Source organism: Lates calcarifer, linkage group LG24 (assembly GCF_001640805.2).
Source record: "Lates calcarifer isolate ASB-BC8 linkage group LG24, TLL_Latcal_v3, whole genome shotgun sequence".
Taxonomy (NCBI): domain Eukaryota; kingdom Metazoa; phylum Chordata; class Actinopteri; family Centropomidae; genus Lates; species Lates calcarifer.
This window is the reverse complement of record NC_066856.1, coordinates 11,152,749-11,174,515: the sequence shown is the minus strand read 5'-3', so window position 1 is coordinate 11,174,515 and position 21,767 is coordinate 11,152,749. Positions and strand designations below refer to the sequence as shown.

General features: G+C 40.3%; 2 protein-coding genes across 2 annotated transcripts in view; both read left to right on the top strand.

Annotated features, from left to right (window-relative positions):
• Window positions 1-3,564, top strand: part of prex2 (phosphatidylinositol-3,4,5-trisphosphate-dependent Rac exchange factor 2) — an 87,771-nt gene extending 84,207 nt beyond the window's left edge. The window contains exons 41-42 of the mRNA XM_018673650.2: window positions 618-685; window positions 2,463-3,564. Coding sequence (XP_018529166.1) covers window positions 618-685; window positions 2,463-2,508 — 114 coding nt within the window. The 3' untranslated portion in view covers window positions 2,509-3,564. The remainder of the gene's footprint in view (window positions 1-617; window positions 686-2,462) is intronic.
• Window positions 3,565-3,896: 332 nt separating this feature from the next.
• The window catches only part of lg24h8orf34 (linkage group 24 C8orf34 homolog), a 55,158-nt gene continuing 37,287 nt past the window's right edge, over window positions 3,897-21,767 (top strand). Inside the window, exons 1-6 of the mRNA XM_018673965.2 lie at window positions 3,897-4,434; window positions 16,679-16,823; window positions 17,040-17,171; window positions 19,218-19,337; window positions 19,581-19,609; window positions 20,525-20,688. Of these exons, the coding sequence (XP_018529481.1) occupies window positions 4,366-4,434; window positions 16,679-16,823; window positions 17,040-17,171; window positions 19,218-19,337; window positions 19,581-19,609; window positions 20,525-20,688 (659 nt within the window). The 5' untranslated portion in view covers window positions 3,897-4,365. The remainder of the gene's footprint in view (window positions 4,435-16,678; window positions 16,824-17,039; window positions 17,172-19,217; window positions 19,338-19,580; window positions 19,610-20,524; window positions 20,689-21,767) is intronic.

Here is a 21,767-nt window from a genome sequence, read left to right as displayed (position 1 = left end):
CAACCTACAATATTTATAGTAGCTGTTTAGCCTTGAATTTATACCCTCTCTCTTACAGGTGACTGCCAGTCATTCATGGCCTGACAGGAAGCAATTTCAGTTGGGGGAACTTGTGTCATTAAACAAAAACAAAAACAAAAAAAAAATCATAAGATGTATTTCACCCATAGTTCATCTCTTGGCCCAGCTGACTTTTAAAATATGTGAACAAGTCCAAGGTGAAACTATCGACCAGTGAAGAGTTATACCACTAAAATCAGCAAGGCCTCAAAACTTTCCAGTGCTTCCTGATAAAAAAAAAGTCAATAAACTAATGTTGGAAACTCACATATAACTCCAGATAGTAGAGAGTTTGAGTAATTCTCAGCAGTGTATTATTTCCAAACAGAAGCTAAATCACCAGACTGCTTGCTGCTATTTTTTTTTTTTCTTTTTTTGCATACAGAGCTGAGGGTGAAAGCATTTTCAATACACAGAGGGCACAAATGTTCTTTGGCTTACTATCTAAGCTGTCTAAGCTCTTCTCTCTATGGTTTTATTCCTAACTTTATTTATGGCTGTTGCATTTCAACCTCATCTACAATGTCATGAATTGTTGATGTCTGTTTGTCTTTCAGGGGGCAAGAGTTCAGAATTCTGCCAAGAATCTGGGAGTGAGGGATCGCACGCCGTCGTCAGTCCCAAGGTAAAACTGCAGTCACACCCTGTGTCACGAGAGTCCACTTTAATAAAATACTAAAAAGATATAAGTTTATCTGCTTTTTTAAGTTGTAAGCAAGGTCTGTTTGGAATTTTCTTCCATCTTGATGATTTCAAGGACTCTCTGATTTGAAAATCAGCTGTCTTTGTTACTGAAGATGGACAGGACATTGTTTGGTTATTTTGTGATGTTGTTTCCATAATAGACTTTACAAGTTCAGAATAAATTTCTGTTGTATATCCATTTTTGGCTTCCCCTTCTGGTAGAAGACAAGAGGGACAAGAAATAATTTGAAAGGAGAGGAAACAAGCAGGAAAGAACTCCAGTGACACTAGTTTTTGCTGACTCTTGAATCTTGGATGTCAGACCTTACCTGAAGGCACCACAAAGGAGTTTTAAAAACAGCTCCTGCTCTCAACCACTCTGTCATGTGGCTACAGCACAGGTTAGACCCAATAACAAATAGGTTGACTGAAAGGTATGAAATTTTTCACAACTTAGGGTATGCTTTTGAAAATGGTCAGCAGTAATTTCACATATTTTACTACTAAAATGATTCTTCAAGTGTTCATCTCTGTGTAGTCAGTCGACTTCAGTTTTTTCAAAAGTGCATGTGTTTGTGCTGTAGCTCTGTGTATGTGCTTTTTGTGCAGGACTGGGGCCAAATTGTTCCATTAGAGGGGAGCTCCCTGTTCTCAGTAGCTCCAAGATGAGGACAAGGACTGCCTCAGCCATTTGGCTGTGACATATAGGCTTTTGTGTGACAAGCAGCCCTTTTGAACCTTTTAGTGAAATTGACAAATACAATTAAGTAGTGGGATGATTACCGTTGAGACATTGTGGTTGCGGAGCAAAATTGCTGCACTCTCAGTAGGTTTCTGTCATAATTGTTACATTGTGAGTGAGTGCTGTAGAATATGTAAGTGTTCTCTGTGGACCATAAGATACACTGGTTTTCACAAGGTAGAGATTCTCACTGATGTGTAAATGAAAGGGACCCTGCAGCCATGTAATGCAAAGTAACACAGTCTCATGAAAACCAAAAGGATTTGAGCAGTGAAATTGAATATTTAAACTAAAGGAAACAGTAGTTCTGTATTAAGATGCATGAAACACAGCTGATATTGGAGAAAATTGTACTAAGATTAGAAAAACACAGATCATTTATGAATAACACAAAATCAATTTGTTGCTAAAGTAAGGTTGTCTGTTCATTAAGACTGCAGAGCACAACATATAATGCTTTACTGTGAGAGTTGCACAGTTTTACTTTATAATGATAGCAATAAGAAAACTGTTGTATACAGGATTACTTTCTCTTACAAATGCAGCTGTAACTGCTGCATAATTATATATGAATATGTGGCATTTACAACACAAGTGTATGACCAGATTTTCTAGAGTTTATATTTATAAAAATTGTCCTTATAAATGTTACCAAGCTATATACAGTTTACTTTGTACTAACAACAGTTTTGAAGGTTAAAAACTAAACTCTGATGTCATCTTTTACTGTTTGAACATGTTAATGTTGTTTGACTTTGTAGTGCAAAGCTGTATGTGCGCGACTGAGGCTAATTATTTTCCCAGTGCTGACAGCTTCTTCTAGAAACTGCAGCCAGATTTCGGGTTACATTTCTATTGCAGTTTACAGGGAATTTTTAAGGGAAGAGAAAATTCCCTGCATGCTGTTCAGTGTTAAAAGTACTATATATTGGAATGTAATTAAATGTCATTTCGCATGTGTGTGTAATCTGATCAGGTTGTACAAGTTGTGCCAGCCTCCACCCCCAGATGGTGACCCATAATGCATTGCATCCAGGAAGATGCTGAAGAAGCCCTGGGGAGCTTTGAGTCCGAAGTCTTTCCTCCACCCATGAAGGATCAACCTAATTAAAAACAGTTATTGAACATTTTAACATGTTCAGAATAGCTGCCTGAAGTGTAAATAGAAAAATTTAAACCGTAAATAGTATTTTTACTACTTTATATTTTCACTGTTGTACTTTATACATATTTTTTTGATTTTTTTTCATTGTAAAATGTATCTGACAATAAGATATTTCAGAGTGAGAAAACAAAAGATTTTACATCCAGAGAATGGAGTCTAATTAGCTCAGTGAAATGGAATGAATCCCATCATTCACCGTCTGCGTATTATGGGCTGAAAATTATGTTTGTTTTCATGAGGGACATTTCATGTTATCAGTTTAATCTGCATATGAAATAAGCGAGATGATATTGATTAAAAGGATACTGGATGTATTTTGCCATTGCATTTGTTCAGATTAGCCAATAATTTGTCTGCTCCTGTTCTCCAACATCTATGCTTTATCCAGTCTGTCAGTATTTGATAACCATACAGTATGAATATGTGTTTTGTAACATTCCTTGACATGGTTTTTTATTCACTTGTAAATACACAAATTTAGCAGAAATATGCTCAAAGAGTCATGCTGTTGTTTTCCACTGATTTTGAATTTCTATGACTGTTTTATGCATGAATATAAAGATTTTCAATGGATTATCAGTATTAACATATAATAGTTTTTTGGAAGTAGAGCTATGAGATATATTCTGTTATTTTACATTGACAGTACTCAGGATTAAAGTGTCTCTCTGTGTGACTTATAAGGATGTTATCATTGTAGAATGGATGACTAGCTCAATACTATGCAAACAACCAAGTGATAATAAACTGCATCAATAAGCTCCAGTAGTGTTCCTACATATATACTGTATGTCTGTTTCAGCGATGTAAAAATGAAGGTTGATTTTTGCTGCAAATTTTCCTCAAAACACTAAAATGTCATGTCATGTATACAGTGTGTAAAAAAATATTAAAGCTGATAACAGTGAATGGACATGTTTGTAGTTTTTTGCTCATGAAACTGAAACACCAATGCATTTGCTTTGCCATAGTTAGAATGTAATATAGAATGTGGTTGGCAGACTTGCTTCATGCAAAACATTCCTATTTTTTAACAACTCCTTATTTTGGTATACTTACACTACTATTGTTTTGTAACAGTTTTAGCTTATTTGGAGGGGGAAAAAATAGGCTAATTACTGATTGAAAAATGTTTTTAAAAGAACGTTTTAACTCTCATATTTTCTCGCGCTAATTAGCAGAATGAGCGGCACCTGGGTAATTAATCAGTGCACGTGTTGCTGCGCAGTTTCTTAGCGTGGAAATTTTCGCTCCATGTCCAGGTGGATGCGTTCAAGACACACAGTTGCGCGGAGCACAGAGGAACACAGTGGGCTAGGCTGAGCTCGCTGGATAAATGGGAGTGGCGGTGGCACAGTTAACACTGGCAGCCAGTGAGCGGAAGATTTGTAATCTCTGTCACAGAGCTGCTGTGCCATTGGCTTCCGCGGGAGAAGCTGCCGCCAGAGAGTCAGCGAGGCGACAAAGCTGGGGATGGTCCCGGGCTGAAGTCTCCACAATGAGCCGGGCTCGCTGCTCACGCCTGCTCCGCACTTGACGCAACCCGTCTGAACTTAAACGTGGCTCCACCGCAGCTCCACTACTTGGTGACATTTTCTTTTCTCTTTTTTTGCTCATTTTAGTCGCCGAGGCGCCCCCTTGAAGGACGAATGACACCGGCTCACCTCATGATTTCATCTTGCTAAAAGCGCTTGCGAGACACAACAGTTTCTTCATGGCGTCTCCACAACAGTCAAGAATTCAGTCGTATCTGGAGAAGAATAAAATCGGACCCTTGTTTGAGGTGAGTGCCCGCATTCATCTTAAAACTCTGAAGTTCTTGGCTGCCAATTTAAAGGACCATTGCTTTGCACCAGACACCATTAAATCCGCTTTTATTTATAGTTTGTGCTGAAAGATGAGCGCACATCTGCAACGTGAGCTGTCACACTGGAGAAACTGAGCATATATTTAACTGTATTATTCCTTCCTGTATACACTTGTACTGTAGATGTTGGAGCAATCGGCTGTTAAAATGGAAAACCGTTTATTTTAATGCACTTTTGTGTCTTTAAAGGGGACATCTTCCTGAAACGTCCCACTGCGCTCCATTTAAAACGAGATACTGAGGCAGAGAAACACATAAAGGAATATTGGCTGCTGTGTTTGCTCTCACATTTCTCTGTTTAACCCCTCCATCAGTGATTTGCATTTCAAAAGATGATGATGTGCCCTGCCACAGCCTGACTCAACACTGCTACAGTTTGTTGAAGTTAGGGCCGCTCAGGGAAGCCAGTTGTGATTCATATTGCACAGCAGGGCTGGCCTTCCCCTACGTTCTGCTACAGAGGACACCGCCTAACTAACTACCTGTCTGTTTGTCAGTCAGGGGATCTATGTGTTCATCCTGGGGTATTCTCAGCGTGGCCTCTAAGCAACCCAGGGGAGAGCATGACTTCATCCTTTGTTTGCTATTGGATTTATTGCTGAAAGCGGGGCCCACACAGGTGTTTAGGCATAATCAGACCAAAGACAGAAAGACAGACAAAACACCTGGTTTTTGCTTCAGGTTTGTGAGTCTGTCATTCTCAGTTAAACAAGAATGGCAACCAACAAGACAACTGTAACATCCCCATGAGGAACTAGTGGAGGATGCAGTAGGATGACATGCAGTGTATTCATGGCAAAGCAGTATTCACGTGCACATGATGTGTCTGGCAAAGTGCTGACGTTTCAGTTCTGAGCTTCAGCTGGATATGTAGCAGCAGCACACACACGAACATGAACTGCATGTTAAGCAGATGTAAGAGCAGAAGTGAGGCTTGTTTCAGCACCGTGGACAGAGACTCGTGGCTAACGTGCATTTTACCAGCGAAGAAGACAGGAAATCTTATTGTGAGGCCACAGCAGTCACTGAGGCTCATCAGCACCGTGATAGTCCTCTGTGTGTGCTCTCTCTGTTTGTTTTTCCTCCCTCCATCTTCCTCTTCCACCTGTCTCCCCCTCTGCTCTCTGCCTCACTTCCCCTGCCTGTGTTTTCTCTTTAGTTTTGCCTCTGTGCACAATTAAATTGCATCCCCTTTATGTGACAAGTGAAGATGATTAAAGCCAAGTGCTTTGTGTGACTTTAAGGTGTTGCTTGTGGGGCTGATCAAAAACACCTTTGTTCCAAAGATCAATGAGCTTAAAGCTTTTACATGCTTTGTATAGTCCTTAAGACACCATGTCGACTTTTTATTCTGACCAACAATGACATGGATCATTGCTGAGTTGTTCACAGTATTTAGGTGAAGGGTGTATTGTGAGGCTGAATTGTGCAGTATTTGACAGGTTTTTGAAAGGTAGTGAGAAAGTGGTGTAGTAAGAGGAGAATATGTGAAAACTCTCCTGGGTCTGCCACTCTCCTCATGAGAAAATGATGTAGCTGCTACCCTGGTGTTGCGCTTGAAAAATCTTAGCCACCTCATTGTTGTCTCAAAGAAAATCCATCCATGTGCATTCAGTTGTGAAGAGAAACAAGTTTTTTTTTCTTTATTGGAAAAATCCAGGAGAGAGCCTAGAAATCTTCTTTCTTCTTCTTCTTCGGATGTAGGGAATTTGGTGCAGCAGATGCAATCATACAGCTGTTCTGCTGCACTGCTTAAACCAAAAAGACCTCACTGAAACTTTGATAGCCATTCAAACCTGAGTTAAAGTGACACAAGACGACTTCCAATTACAAGAGCAAATATAAGTATTTTTCTGTCACACATTGCTACAAAGTGTATTACAATACAAAGCATATTAACACTGACAATGTCATGGTCTAAGGTGTCATCCAGTATGATGTACATATCATGCAAATCCCTTTGAGGCAAATTTGTGATTTTGGGTTGACATGATTTGAATTTGCTTGTAGCAGAGATATGGCCAATATAAACCCAACATGATGAGCAGTTACAGTAAAAAATTGGCTGTAACATGAACCAAAATCAATAATTCCAAGGACTGAGGCAATACACTGCGTGCATTACAGTGACACCACACTGAGAGTTTCTGCAGTAAATTACATAATTCCCATAGAGTAAATGGATCGTCTCCTACTGATCTGGTTGGTTTCCATGTGAGCAGGGAAAAACGTAACCTTTCAGAACGTTATTCATTTAAAAGGTGATCTTACTTTTGTTGTACAGTAATTGCTGATTTGTCGAGAGGCCTTAACAAACTCCCTTACAATGTTTCATGCACAAGTGTGTTTAATGTAGCATAATCTGCATCTAAGATATGGCTTCTCCTACATTATGTATAAATGTTAAAGAGTTCGCTCTCCAATTTATATCAAATTAACACCCTGGGTTTCTAGCTTCATGTTGTGTAAACACCACCTCAGTGTAATCAATGTCTTTACCACAAACTGCTCTTTTTCTTTATTTCTCTCTCACACTCATCTGCATCATCACCTCTTCCTCTGAACCAACACACAGCAGCAGCAGTATTAAAACGTCTGTGTAACAGCGAGTGGGGGTTCATTTACTCACTCTGATGAGACATAGCTTTATGATTTGCCAGAGAATTGATTTTTTTTCTCCCCCCTCTCACTAATGAAATGGTTGCTTTGCAGAGATAGCAAGCTGAGTCAACACCAGCAGAATAGTCTCTAAAAAGTGAAGCTGCCTTTCATAATAATTGCTCTCCAGATTATTGTCAGCCACATGATATTGATATTCTACTCTTTTCCAATCAGGGATGGGAAGTGATAAGATTTTAGCGATACCAGTTCCATTATTGATTTTACTTGATGGGTCAGATCCTTAATCGATCACTTTGACAATTACTGATCAGTTTTCTTTGTGGGGGAAAAAGGAAGTCTGCACAGGTTTTTAGCATCAACACACCTGTTTTATTATCTCAGATTCTCTGAGAGAATGTTTGTATGCTATTGGTTTTCATTTAAGTCTTCTTAAAAGGAACAGTCTGCTAAGCCTACCTGTGTGGCACTGCTGTTACTATAACATAGGATATTAACCTTTGATAATTGACATGCTGTTCAGTTGGGAAGCACTTGTGAGTGTCAGATACATAGCATTCCTGGAATGTAAGCCTATGTTGCATAGAAAGATGTTTCCACCCTTACTAGAACCATTTTATAGACATGATTACTATGCCTGCGAGCACAGTTGTCGTTTTCCTTCATGAAATGAAGACACGCTTTGGACCTTTTCTTTCTCTCTGCCATGACTCTTTCTTGTTGCAAATTTCCAGCAGTGTAGATGCATGAGTTGATGTCATTGTTTTGCGATGTGCAACTGTCAAAGCAACTGCCATGCCAGCATTGTTAAAAGGAATTGATAAGCCCTTAGGCGTGTAATTACGATTGTTCAGACATTTTGAAACTGGTTCTCAGCTTTAGGCAACTGGATTCACATCCCTACCGATCACTTAATAGTAACAGTGCAGCATGACCTGTCATTCCTCTGTATTGCATGAATAGTTGTAGTCAGTATTGGCATTAAAGCAAGTTGAAGGCCACATGTTTAGGATCCTTAGTAGTACTCTGAATGATACTAACAGTAAAATGATATAGCATCATAGCATACGTCTATTACTATACTGCAACATACAGGTTAAAAATCCCCCTTACCTGGCATTTGTCATTGTGCTGTGATCATTTCAACTGTAGATTTCTTTAATCTTTGTATTATCAAAGAAAATCTGCAGGATCTGTCTGTAAACTTCTGACATTTAAACTTGTGTAACAGGACCAGTAGGTAAAAATGGAGCAGTCTTTGCTTTTATCAGCAGACAGTATAAAACCCGCTCTCATGTTCCTCCCTGCTGTGATCTGTCAGTCATATCTAAGGCATTATAATTGCTCTATTGGAACAGTGAACTGATGGATCATGTACGTGTAGCTTAGACCAAAAAGTGTCACTGGATTGAACTTGAATTGATGTAAGAGTCAGATGTTGAGTTATAATACTGTTCTGTGGAAGAATTGTTGAAATTGTTCATGACAAAGTCTGACTTTTCCTTTAGTGACTTTAACAGCTTGAATATAGGTCTGCTAATATAACACTTTTACTAAGTACTGGTCTCAACTCAGAGCTCTTAACAATCACCTGCTGATAATAATAAAGTACTGATGAGTGATAAACTGGATTGGCATTGGCTTTGATACAAATTAAATGGATCAGGTCTGCATCACTGTTTCTTTTCTTGCAGACATCGTATTGGTGCTCCAGAGCACATACAAACATGACTGATGCTCATAAAACAGTAATGCAGCAATAATCCAATTAATCAGTTTGTGCTTTTCTTATCTCATTGATATACAGCTTTTTCATCCCTCTCTGCCATAGAAGTGATGTGTGGCTACAGCCTCAGATTTCCTACCACATAAAGGACTGATCTCAATTAGTTCTGCACAGTGAAAATTATAGATTTCAAATCAATAAATAAAAAAGAAAAGAGCACTGGTATTGAATCTGCTCTCAGTTTCAGCCAATACCTTGAGTAACGGTGTCAGAATTTAAATCAGTAAGCTTCTCTGTCCCTACATACTGTTGGTGTTGCTACCCTTTGAAGTAAATGACTTTGCTTCTCCCTATAGACTGCTCTGAGGGAATTATATAGTATATTCATCCACATGGAAAAGGGTTCACTCCAACTTGCTCAGCTGCGTCAGTAGTGCAGCCCTGTAGCACTCTAAAGAGGTCAGTCAGGCTGGCAGAACTTGGACAGACACTGCCTGACCTATTGATCCACTCCCTTAAGAGATAATTTATTGAACTCTGTGTGATTGGGTTTAGGTTATTTTTACCTACAGTACTAGCAGTATTATCCATCTTTTCTCTCTAGTGAAAATATGTTATTTTTTTAATGCATGTAACTTTTTTGGTTTCTTTAAACTGTAACTCCTGTACAGTTCTAGAGAAATGTAAGAAAAACCATGGAACATGCCACAGATAATAGAAGCCAGAATTTGAAACATTTGTTTTTCTTAGAGACAAAACTCACACAGACAGTTTAGCACCAGAAGAAAGGTTCAGTTATACATCAATCCATCAGAGGTCTTATTACATCTCCAGTACAAACACACCTGGAAACATTTCTGTCTGACAGGGTTAGTTTGTCTTTGGCATACCTCCCACACGCTGGGTAATAAAAACACAGTAATTTTATCTCAGCGGGTGGCTGCTTTGTTATTTCATTTATGTTTATTATTTCACCTCATTCTCCAGTTCAAAGCCAAAATAACTGGAAAATGAGTCTGGTTGTTACAGCCTAAATACTGGCCATTTAATATTGATGTGAGACTTGAACTGCTTTTACCATACTTCAGAGGACTTTACACCTTCATGACTAAATATAATGAACAAAAGTACTTTCGTTTTTTTGCCCTAGTTTCAGTTATTTGTATGCTAGTGGGTTATTATAGCATATGTTTGCATCTACAGACAGAGACACTCACTCACAATTTGAATTTTAAAATCCTATTAGCAAACTGTGAAGGCATGCTAAAAGTCAGTGCAATCAATTTAGAGTAATATGATTTACAATTTCCCGTAGCAATTTGTTACAACGCCATGTGAAAACTGAGACGAGGCCTTTCACTTTTGTTGTCTCAGGGGGCCAGAAGAAGACATTGGAATTCACATTTAGAAATCAACACTGTCAAAATTCAAATGAGGAAAACAGTTTATGATTGGTTAAACTCTGGCATAATCAGACTATGTTTTGGTTTTTATTTTCTGGATACCATTTTGCATTCAAATTCGTCTTAAGTTTCATGACTTGATATGACAGACGTTCGGTTGTGCATGAGTTAATACAGCTCCCCTGCAGGCACAGTTAGGGTAATTACTACACGTCGGGCAGCTTAACAGGCAGCCTAAGGCCAGGTTGGTCCTGGTGGAAAACGGGAAAGGGTGAAGCGGGAAGGCAAAGGACATCTGGGAGATCAAGCAGTGAGACGATGAGTGAAGCAATATGACGAAGATTTAGTGTGTGCAATGTAAGGTGGAGGCAGGGAGCGTCTGCGATTTGTGAGAGTACGGGAAAGGGAAAGAGAGAGAGAGAGAGAGGGAGTACAGTGTCTGTGGTGCATGCTAATAAAGTTATCATGTCCACTTACAGCCTGAGGATGCTGATGGCTTACTGCTGTGTGTAATTAATAGTCATGCTGGCGGTATGGGAGAGCAGATCATCTGATACACAGAACCTTGACAGTAAGCCTATATTTGTTCAGCTGGTGACTAATGATTGTATATGTGTGTATGTTTTTCCAAAGAGGTGTCAATACAGTATGTGTCTGTGCATATGTGTATATATTATAATGGGGTCCAGGCAGAGGGTGTGCTTTATGCTGAATCCTCTTTTTCAGTCAGCTTCCTACTATAAGTGACTAATAAATTAAAAGTTTGAATAATTTTGGTTACTTCGCATCAAGCATTAGAGAATTGTTTTTCTTATCTGTGCTCTTCTCAGTTGAATGAGGTGGGTGAGGCTTTGATGGAAAAGATGCAGTGTCATGTCTTTCTGTGCACCAATCATGGTTTATCAATCTTAACATCAAAATCTGATGTCAGTTGTTACTTGTCAATCAAATGTGATCAAACGACACCCACAGAGTCCCAAAGGCACAGATTAGATAAGATGTGTTTTTTTATATATATATCAGAGAGAAATACTCTAGATAAAGTTTTCAGGGGCTTTAAATGTTGCAGCAATGGTTAAATCAACTGCTTGATCTGAAATTCTTTATATTCTTCATACTCTAATATTATCTATTTATCGCCATAAATAGAAAATCTGATAGTTATGCAGCACTCCAAAATTCACTGCTATCAGGATCAAAACAGTTTTAACTTACGTACTTACATTAAAGGATAAGTTCACTTTTTTCCCTGTCTTAAAACAATAAGTGCTCATATGTACGTTAAAAGGCTGTGAAGGTGGCTTCTTTCTACACACTACACTTTCAACATGCTTCTAATTTAACTGATGAGAGACAAAATCGAATGAAGAATGAAGTTGATATGATCCTACAGCTGTCTCAGGTTATCAAATCAAGTGGGTATCTTAGTTAAAGTTAAAGTCCACTTCATCTGACACTTTATCCTTGATGAGCTGCTGTGGAGGAATAGTAAAACAAAGAGGAAACTGCATAAAAATATACTGAAAAATACCAATTTGATTTGACTGATAGACTGGGGAAACCTAATTTAAACTTTGCTTGAATTTAAGAATGCATTTGCATTCAGAAGGACTGTGGCCTAAATCAATGAATTGCTTCAGCTTAACAATTCACTGTCTTCTGGACCAAACCAGATGATCTGTAGCTGAGTTAATATGGCTGCAGGAGATAGGAAAAGATCCTGTGTAGTTTAGACACTGTTGGTGGTGGAGTTCAGCCTGCAGGTGAATGATGGAAACTCTCAGTTGAATCTCCTGGAACATCCTGGCAGGGATAAGGAAATGGCTGAATTGCACTGATGTGGGTCAGATGCTGTAACATCAGATATGTGAATGTAGAGAAGCAGAAGTGACAGAGAATGTTAGAGCGAGAAGAAACGACAGCATTTCAATTATAGAGGAATAAAGTCAAAACATGAAAGAGTAGAGTAGAACGAATGAAATATGTGGTTCACAAATTTTTCATCAGTTGATTAATTGACTAATAATGCACCAGTCCCCATTACTGATGCTAAAAATGCCATCGTAGAGATAGAAAGATTTGTGCTACTACGAAACATGTAGTGATGAAAATGGACTTGAGGCTGTGCTGCACGATGGAGTGAGTACGGCAGATAAAAGCATCTCTTCTGATGAGTATTATCTGGTAGTGCCAGCCTGGTCAGGTGACATTGCCTCTCCCACGGTCTCCTCTTCCGCATGATCTCTTCCGCTCTTGTCTGCTGCTTATTCAAGGTCTGGATCTCTTCCAATGGAATCTTTCTCTTACTTCTCGTCTTCACCTAAACTGGCTTCTCACGTGGCTTGCCTTTTTTTTCCCCAATAATGACCTTTTTCTTTATATGAAGCTTTGAACCTTAAATACCCTGTGATATGACTTTGCATTCCCATATTTCACTGACAAATGGCAGGTAAATCAATGGCAGCCTGTGGCCTCTAGTACAGGCGACAGGGACAGGGAGCCCTCTTGGGAGTCTTGAAAGAGCTGTTGCTGCATTTAATTTTTTTTTTTTTTTTTTACACAAGGACAAGTCGTGAGGAAAGGATGTCAGGTTTTATGGCTGATCAGAGTCCCAGCCTCAGAGGTTGTGTGTTGATTAGTTTTAATTCAGAATACTCTGCAGTTGATGGTGATTTTTAAGCAGAAGCAAAATATATTGTAAAAACACTGTATATTGCTGCAGTCTCCCTGTGTTTGTCCTCATTCATACAGTATGTGGACACAGTTGTCTCATTTCAATAGATATGTTAATAGATGCACTGCCTCCCAGGAACACAGACATAATAGAAATCTGGCCTGAGCAGAGTAAGTGCTGTGTGCTGCTGGTTCAGTGCCTCCTCACAGTCCACTATGAGTCTGCAACAGCTGAGGTAGAAATTCATCAGCTTGCAGTTTGACAAGAAAGAAAGAGTAAAGCTTAGGTGAAGTTGCTTAAATCACAGAGCTTATGTAGCTGCATCCACTCTGTCAATATTCGTTTTTACTTTGCACTTTCTTTGTGATTCCTCCTTTGATTCCCACAAGAGAATAGTGTCCATAGTTGGAAATAGAAAAGAACCCTTCGAGGTTGGGAAGATTTGTTACACTCATAAGGATCTTGAGCAGGGCGGATGGTCTTTGCCACCAGAGACTGAACTCTGGATTTGTTGTAACCCATCACCCTGTTAGTGTTCTCTCTTCCTTTTTCCATCTTTTCTCCCCCTTTTTATTCCACCCTGAGGCTCTCTCTGTGGATATCTCCCTCTGTCTGTAAGTCTACCACCAATGTATGACCTTCAGGACCTCCCCTCATCACTGGCCTCTCCTTTTTCAGACTCTTTCCACTTTCAATTTGGGGAGTTTGTTTAAGTTGCAGAAATGCAGGGAGTATCAGTGAGAGTATCATGACTGTCATTGTACCCAGAGGGAGTCCTTGAGAGCTTCCAAGGACACTGGTGTCTCTTGGCTGGCTGACAGCTTGTCAATTACCACCGCCAAACCAAACTGCCTGGGGTGCACTGATACCTCGCTCTGACAACAGATCTTCACAGATATGGACTGCATGTCTCAGTTGCTCATGCCACCTGTTGGCCTGCTTATAGAAGCACCGATGCAGAGGCTGAAACTCTCTGCCTCTCTTTATCTCTCGCACACAAACATAACATGTTTAGGGATGGTACTCTGCTGATGGATTTCACTTCAGGCCAGACAGCATTAAAGTCTACTCGGATATAGGAATGTTGACCCAAATGTTAGTCTACATCTTACTATGGCTCCTGTCAAAGAAAATATGATTACCAGTCAAATTGCATGGGCTTATCAGACAGGACTCATGTTATTTAAAACACAGTTCATTACCATAGGACTTGAGGCGGTTCCCTTGCTCCCCTCTGTATGTGGCTTATGTAATGTATGCATATCCAGATTCAGTGGGATCGGTTACTTATAAAACGTCTCTTTGACTTTATATGATGTTATTGGAGATGGTGAAGGACACAAAGGCACAAAGGTACATTAGCTCATTCAACAGCTTGTGTCATTGATGCAAAACACTCTGTAGGATATGCAATCAGTGTTGGCACAAGAGTGTTTTACAGTAGGCAGAGACGTGGGCAGAATACAGATGTACCCACATGCACTGCCATTCTCTGCCAGTCGCCAGGATCTGCATGATCCATCCATCCATCTGTCTTCTGCAGTTCGCTGCTGTTTACTTCATGCATCCGACTCATGCCCGCGTTACTCTCTCTACACATCTGTGTGTGTGTGGTTTCCACTGGGAAACACAATTCTGAAAATCACCACTCGACAGTCATCCATAAAACAAACTGCACGTCCTTCCCTTTACCCCTTCCCTGCGAAAAACTATTAGGACTGGAATACCCTGGGGTAGTTAACGGAGTTCTGCTAGTTTGGCTTCCTGTGTAATCTACCAAATTACAACCTTCATTTATAGACCTCCTGTTGGTAGGTTAGTTAAATTACCCACAGGAGCTACTATGCAGTAATTACAACTTCTACATCTTTGCATCATTAGTGGTTTATAATTGTTAGACACAGGCCACAGAAATCCATTTCAGTTTCAAGGAGAGCTGCTTTTTTACTAAACTCTTAATGTGCTGTATATTCTCTTGCAGGAATCTCTCATATGGCTATTTTTCTGAAAGATCACCATAACTTTATTTCTCGCAGAGGAGTATGGTTCCTCCATTCGTAAACCTGTAGTCTGCAGTGAAACACTTCAGCACAATCCCTGTTTGTTCCTACACATGCTGTTTGCTGTCAGAGTGGCTGTAGACACTGGGGCCAGGCAGGAATGTCCCCCTGACCAATTACCTGATTAGCTTTCTGAGCACACACAGCACAGTCAAAGCTGGCTGGCTATAATACACACACACACACACACACACACACACACACACACGCACACGCAGGCCACCTCCCCACCCCCTGAAAAACACAGATACATGAGCATGTCCACAAGGGTAAACATACAACAGCCACCAGAGCATAGGACTACATGACTTTCTTTTGCTGCAATTAAACATGTAAATGTGCTACTCACATAGAAACCTTTAGTGTGTGCAGTCAAACACACACTCACACTCATTTTTATCCATACATTACTGCCAGTTCACTGCAGTCCACTAATGACTTTCTTTGCTTCTCTGCAGCAGTGATTTCGCCACAGCTGCTGCGGCTGACTTAAACTGGTCAAACAGAGTTCATTTCTCACCCCATATCATGCCAACACACACAGACACACTCACACACCCACACATATGCTCATTTCACTTCACATATCAGCTTCACAGGGACAGCTATTCCCCTCCAGCTGCAATAAAAGAACAGTTGCTTTGGTGCCAGAAGAAGTTGTTAGTATTCTGTAGAATACAGTCATTACTTTTCACATTTAATTTGTAGTTTTACTATAACTGAATTTTGTTTTTATGACCATGTGCTCATGAGCTGGCAAAGCTTGAAGATAGGACATGATTAGTTATGGCATGATTGACGCATTTGATGCTAAATTCCCATCATGCATTGACGGATTTGAATTAGCATGCAGAGTAAGATGTGGCCTCTACCCTCAGCACCTGTTACTGTGACTCTCTGTGTGCTTTCCTTCTTTTCCACCTTCTGCAGTACTTTTCTTCTTTATGGCTGCTTTCCTTTGTCAGTTCAGTTTGTAAGTCTGTCCCATGAACAACTTCTCTGTGTCACATTCTTCAGTGTCCCATCTCGTCATAATATAATAATTTTTTTAGGCAAGTAATCTCCCAGTGAGAATGAAATAATGTTGTCTTTTTCCTCATTGTAGTGGCTTGATTATTCCCAGTAGTGAATTCAAAAGGGACTGTGCAGACTGTCAGTGAGTCCTGATCTATCAGACCTAGTATATCAATTGCTGCTCATTTCTTGAAACATCAGGTAATAGATGGTCTTCTTGTTTCATAGCACCACTTTAAAAATGCACTGATTGACCAAACTGCAGTGTTTGTTTACTTGCTCGTCCTTGTGTCTTGACAGACTGATCTGATTTTGATGAAGCTCGCTGACATGTTTGTTACTAATTGATACAGAAGGGAAGTGCTCCCGTCTTTGGGGACACAGTGTTGCCTTGTTTGCTTTGATGTTTTATTTTTTAGGATATTGATGCTGTAGCAAATTCTTGCAACTACACTGAAGATAAGGGGATTATCTCACCAGTTTTACCAGTTGTTTTTAGCCACTCTCCCTTGGCAGTGAAGTCAAGAACAAAACAAGACTTAAAAAGCTTGTAGGGATTGCTTGTCTCTGCTTCAGCGTGGTGGATACTCCACTGGCCATACTCTCTCCCCTTTTGTAGTGCTACTTTGGTCTAACTGCTCTCTGCTTTACTCTGCTCCTGTAGGAGTTGATGACCAAATTGATAACTGAGACTCCAGACCATCCAATCCCTTTTCTCATTGATCACCTGCAGACCAAGCAAGACAGCCCCGGCAAGCTGCACAGAGCTCTCTCTGGCTCCGCAGCACTGTGGGCACAGAGCTCCCCAGGTTGGTATATATATATATGCAAACATGGTTAATGTATATGCAAAATTAGGCATTTGTCTCTGTACCTGCTTCTCCCCACAAAACCCCTAGGATATGATAAATACTAGGTTCAAAGACAGTCATTAGTCTCATCTACGACAGAGTATGCAGAGTAAACTTGACCTGCATTTACATAACAAGGTGTTGTGAACAGTATTTGTGACTCTCTCCTAACAGAAAGCAAAAACACTCGAAGGGAGTACAGCAACTATGAGAAGCCATGGCAAATTCATCCAAAGAAACCGAAGAAATCCAAGAGCGACCTGGCTGTTTCGAGTATCTCTCCTCCTTCACCAGAATCCAAGTCTTGTGAGTTAATTTTTTTTTGTGCCATCTGCACTTAGTTTTCTACTCTCAGATTGTTTTTTTTTTTTTTTTGCGATCACTTTGGACTCACAGACACACACACACACACACAGACAGAACTTTAGAATATGAAGCTGCACAGTTTTGATACCTGTTGTATCGGTTATATCCCAATTACACGCTCCATTGGCTTTAATCTCCATTTTTAATTTGATATAATTATATCTAATTAAAGTTAGTCACAGTGTATAGTCCAGCGTCCTCCTTCCAGCCTCCCAGAGCCCTGCAGATGAGTTCATTATAAAGTGCCACTTTTTATACACTTAACTTCTGCACTGCTACACACTTTAAAGATGAATTGTTCACAACGTTCCTGCATTAATGCAGAATGGATGCAGATGAGAAGATTTGTCTGGTGATAATTTTTAGCTATGTAGTTAATTACTATGTCTATGATGTTAGAATGAAGTATGACACTCAAGACAATGAGGCTAAGTCAGATGGGGAGCAAGCAGAGCCATAGACCGCTTCAATAATTTACCATTGTGCTCTGTCACCGCCAGACCAAGTCTATTTTAGGCCGCAGTCAGAGAATTGCTCACAATCAAAAGGAAATGGGTGTTGAGATGAGTGCATGAAGTGAGTAAGAAAACAAGTGAAAGAGATAAGCCAGAAGAAAGTGAGTGACACTCAGCACACAGAGGTGTACTTAAGTGAGGAGCGTTAGCAGCATTCCTGTGGCCCCTTCAGAATAAGAAGCCTTCAGAGTTGCATTTAAAGTCAAATCACATTAAAAATACATGCAAAGGTGTTTTGGCGTGCTGGGCTCATGAAAAATTTAAATCTAAAGAACTGCTTCTCATCATTATTGTGCAGTGAGAACAACATAACAGCTGTCATGAATATACAGAGGTTCCACTAATATGCCGATCAAACTGAATCCCTTGCTGTTACACGAAGGCTCTTCCTTTCTGTGTACAGTTTGGCAAAGGGTTAACGTGCTTTGGCCTGACTTGTACTTGACTGATGCTTTAATGGGCAGCCCCAGTGGGAATTGAATTCTTAACCCTTAATCTAAGCTATTAAGATACAGCACCAGACCTTTGCTGCAGCAGCAGCAGCAGCAGCAGCAGCAGCACACACACAGCAGAGCAGAGAGAACAGAGAGGCACTCTTAGCCGGAAGTAATGAAAGATTTTTTTTTCCTCCAGTCTCTATTTGGCAGAGACATTTGCTCTCTGTTTATGGCTGTTACAATGCCAGGGAGCTTAGTCAGGGTAAACAAGGGTAGAGGATGGCAGATTGTAGCAGCAGTGCTGTCAAATATTCACTGTCTAGTTTATTTATTTGACTGCGAGCGTGTGTGCAAATGCAAACAGAAGGGTGATGTTTACTTTCTGCACCTGTCAACACATATGTTGCATTCAAACATGCATGAAATTTATTCTAAAACCATTTGCATTATATTTGAGTTAACGTGTCTGTTCAGGCCATGAACAGTGGCTGGCAGTTGAGAAGACAACCAGTACATTTGTTTGGCGTCTCTTCATAACCCACTGGTTTTTCATGTTAATTCAAACTGAGCCATGTTAGAGCATAAGAATGTTAGATATGGATGAACTACAAGTAATCCCTCCTCCATAAAGGAATATTGCTCTTTCCTTTAGAAATAATGTCTGAATCTAACAGTTTATGAATTAAACATTATATAGAAGCTAAGAGATGCTGCCTGAGGACGTGGGCAGGATGTCAGTACAGTATGTGGGTCATTTCCTGCTCCTCTTTGAGTTATTTTGAATGTTAATCAAAGAGACTGACAGACACTGTCCCCTGGCCTCTGACCAGTGAGCTCTGTGCTTCTGGATGAGACACGTTGACTTCACTGCCAGTGTTTCTGTTCCACTTCATGCTGCAGTAATTCACACAGTCCTGTGTGCATCAAGCGGTGTGGCGTGAACATATTAGATTACAGTATGGTTGGTTTTTACAGAAAATTTTAAAAAATGTTATCTGTGGTGTTTTCAGGAAATTGTATGTTTGTGTTTCCAGTGCCGCGGTCAGTTGAGTACCCAGCCTGGGACTGGAGGGAGAGTCGTGACTTTGATGAGCTCAACCACATTTTGCAGGAGAGCAAGAAGCTAGGCAAGGCCCTGGAGAGCCTGTCGCGAAGTGAGTGGACTGCAGCTCAGCAGAGTGCACGCTTACACCATACTGAGCAACGCTTAATGCATCTTAATGTACAGAACTAAAGTGTAGACCTTTCTGTAAATGTCACTGTAAATCCTGAGAGGAAAAACGGATCGAGCGGCTAATCTTACAAGCTCGCCACTAAGCTCAGAAGCAGTCTAAGCTGGGATTTTGAACTGCATTAGATGCTTCTCTGTGCTTTAAACCATTTTCTTCTCTCTGCAGGCATTGCCATCTCTGACGAGCTCGACCAGGTAGATATTAACAAGACTAGATTTTATCTTTAATAAAAATCATATATATACACTGCCTTTAAAGTTATGTGGAAATAGTCCTGTCACTCAACACTCTGCAGCATCGCTCATATTACATAAATAAAACCCATGTTTCATAAGTTGACAGAGCAGCACAGCTCTTTTTGTGATTATGAGCTGCTATCTCATGGGAGTGATATGTGAGCGTGATACTTCAGTAAGCATGTCCTCCATCTCCCTCTCCTTTGCTGCTTCACCATGCATCTTACTCACAGAGCTTTGTCTGAGCCCTGTCTTTGTCCTTGCCTGGCCCCAATTCTCTCCCAACACAATAGTGCAGCAGCTGCCTAGGCTGGAGATGCACTGAGTGATTTGGAAAAGATGGGTCTGTCTGAGAAACACAGCATATGTTTTGACAGGGACTTCACTTTTTTGCTCAGTGCAGCAGTACATGTCCAACGTCCTTGGCTCTTAGCCCAGAGATTTTCCTTCTTTTCTGTGGGATGGGACGGAATGAATACTAAACACCTTCTCTGATCATGCAGAGACAATAGAATTTGATACTATCCTGGATTTAGTCAAAGACAAGCAGACACATCTTTTGTGTTGAGCATGGTTGTAAATGTGTGCTGCCTGTCTTTTGGAGCACAATGGGAGAATGAGGGGAGACAGATCTCAGATAATACCTCCCTGCTTTTCAAAACTCTTCATAAGAACAGACAGAGTTTTTATTGTGAAGAACATAGTCTCACCACTGTTATAATTTCTTGCTGAAGTTAAAAGTGCATTGTGTTGAGAAAATATTTTATAGCAGTTCTCTGGTTCGACTCCTATTCTCCTGCACCCTTTATCTCTTAAATCTGCATCTTTGTCTCTATTGATTTGCCACTTACTCTTTCTGTATTGCTCTTTTAGAACTTGGGAGGCTATAACTCAGTGTTGCGCCCCCGGGTGGTGGGCGAGTGGGTTGGTCGTGAGGAAGAGGATGCGGACCCACTTGCTGCTGAAATGCTGCACCCCCCTGTCCCTCGGGCCAAAACCGAAGTTTGTTGGAGTGGAGACAGCAGCCCTGCTGGGAGGTTAGTGATTGGCATTACATATGAGTGTGTGCAAAAGTATCTTTGTGCATGTGTGAATCACTTAACTACATAAAAGTTTCAAATTTGAAGAAACTTCACAGAGCCATTGTTGGCTCTTTAAAAAATGAGGAGGTAGACTTCTAACTGTGACTCCTGCTGCCTGAGGAATGCCCATCTGAATGGGTTTGATAATCCCATTTCAAAGGCGCGATCAAACATGCTTGCCATGATACTGCTTCAACCCAATTTCAAATTAAAGCTAACCTCATTTCTGTGCGCTCAAGGCCAAAGGAATTTTGTACTTGTTATTTTAAAAATGGCCTGTCTTTGACAATATAACTTTGTCATATATTGAAATGTTAAATCATTTCTCTGCCTCTTAGGAGTCTTTTTTTCATTTAATTTTTTAAATGTAAATTCATGTATTTGCAAAACTGTCCAGGTCCTTCTTAGACTTGCCTGCCAGATGTTAGTATTGCTGGGTATGTGTAATGTGACATGTGGCTTTTTGTGTGTGTCACATGCACTGCAGCTGCTGACGTGACTAATTAGAGGAGGATCGGATATAAAACCATAAATCATGCGCAGGCCTGAGCTGACATACACACAGTGTTAATCTCATTAGGTTACTGTATGGGTGGATTATAGGGAGAAATCACTTAGTTAGAAGCCTGAGCTGGGAGATGGGGATGTGTGTGGGCTTACTGATGAGCTCTGCTGTGCGTGTGTGTATATGACTGAGATGTTTTGTGTTTACCTATGAGGAGTGTGTGAAACTTGCTGCTGTGTGTTTGGGATGGTGCAGCATCCCAAAATAATCACAGCTCCCTCTCTCATTAACTGGAGGAGTACTTGGCTCATCAGATAGATCACTTATATCAACTCATAATTGCATTTACTTGGAACTTGCTCCCACTTCAGATTCATTTTGGGGATTGAGATCACTTTCATGTCCTCTGAGCTGTTTTCTGGCCAAGCCACAAAGTCAAAAATAAGGAGATCAGAATTACATAAATAAATATGTGGGTACAGTTTAAGGTTACAGTGGTATAAGGTGTCATAGCTAATCAATTTAAGAT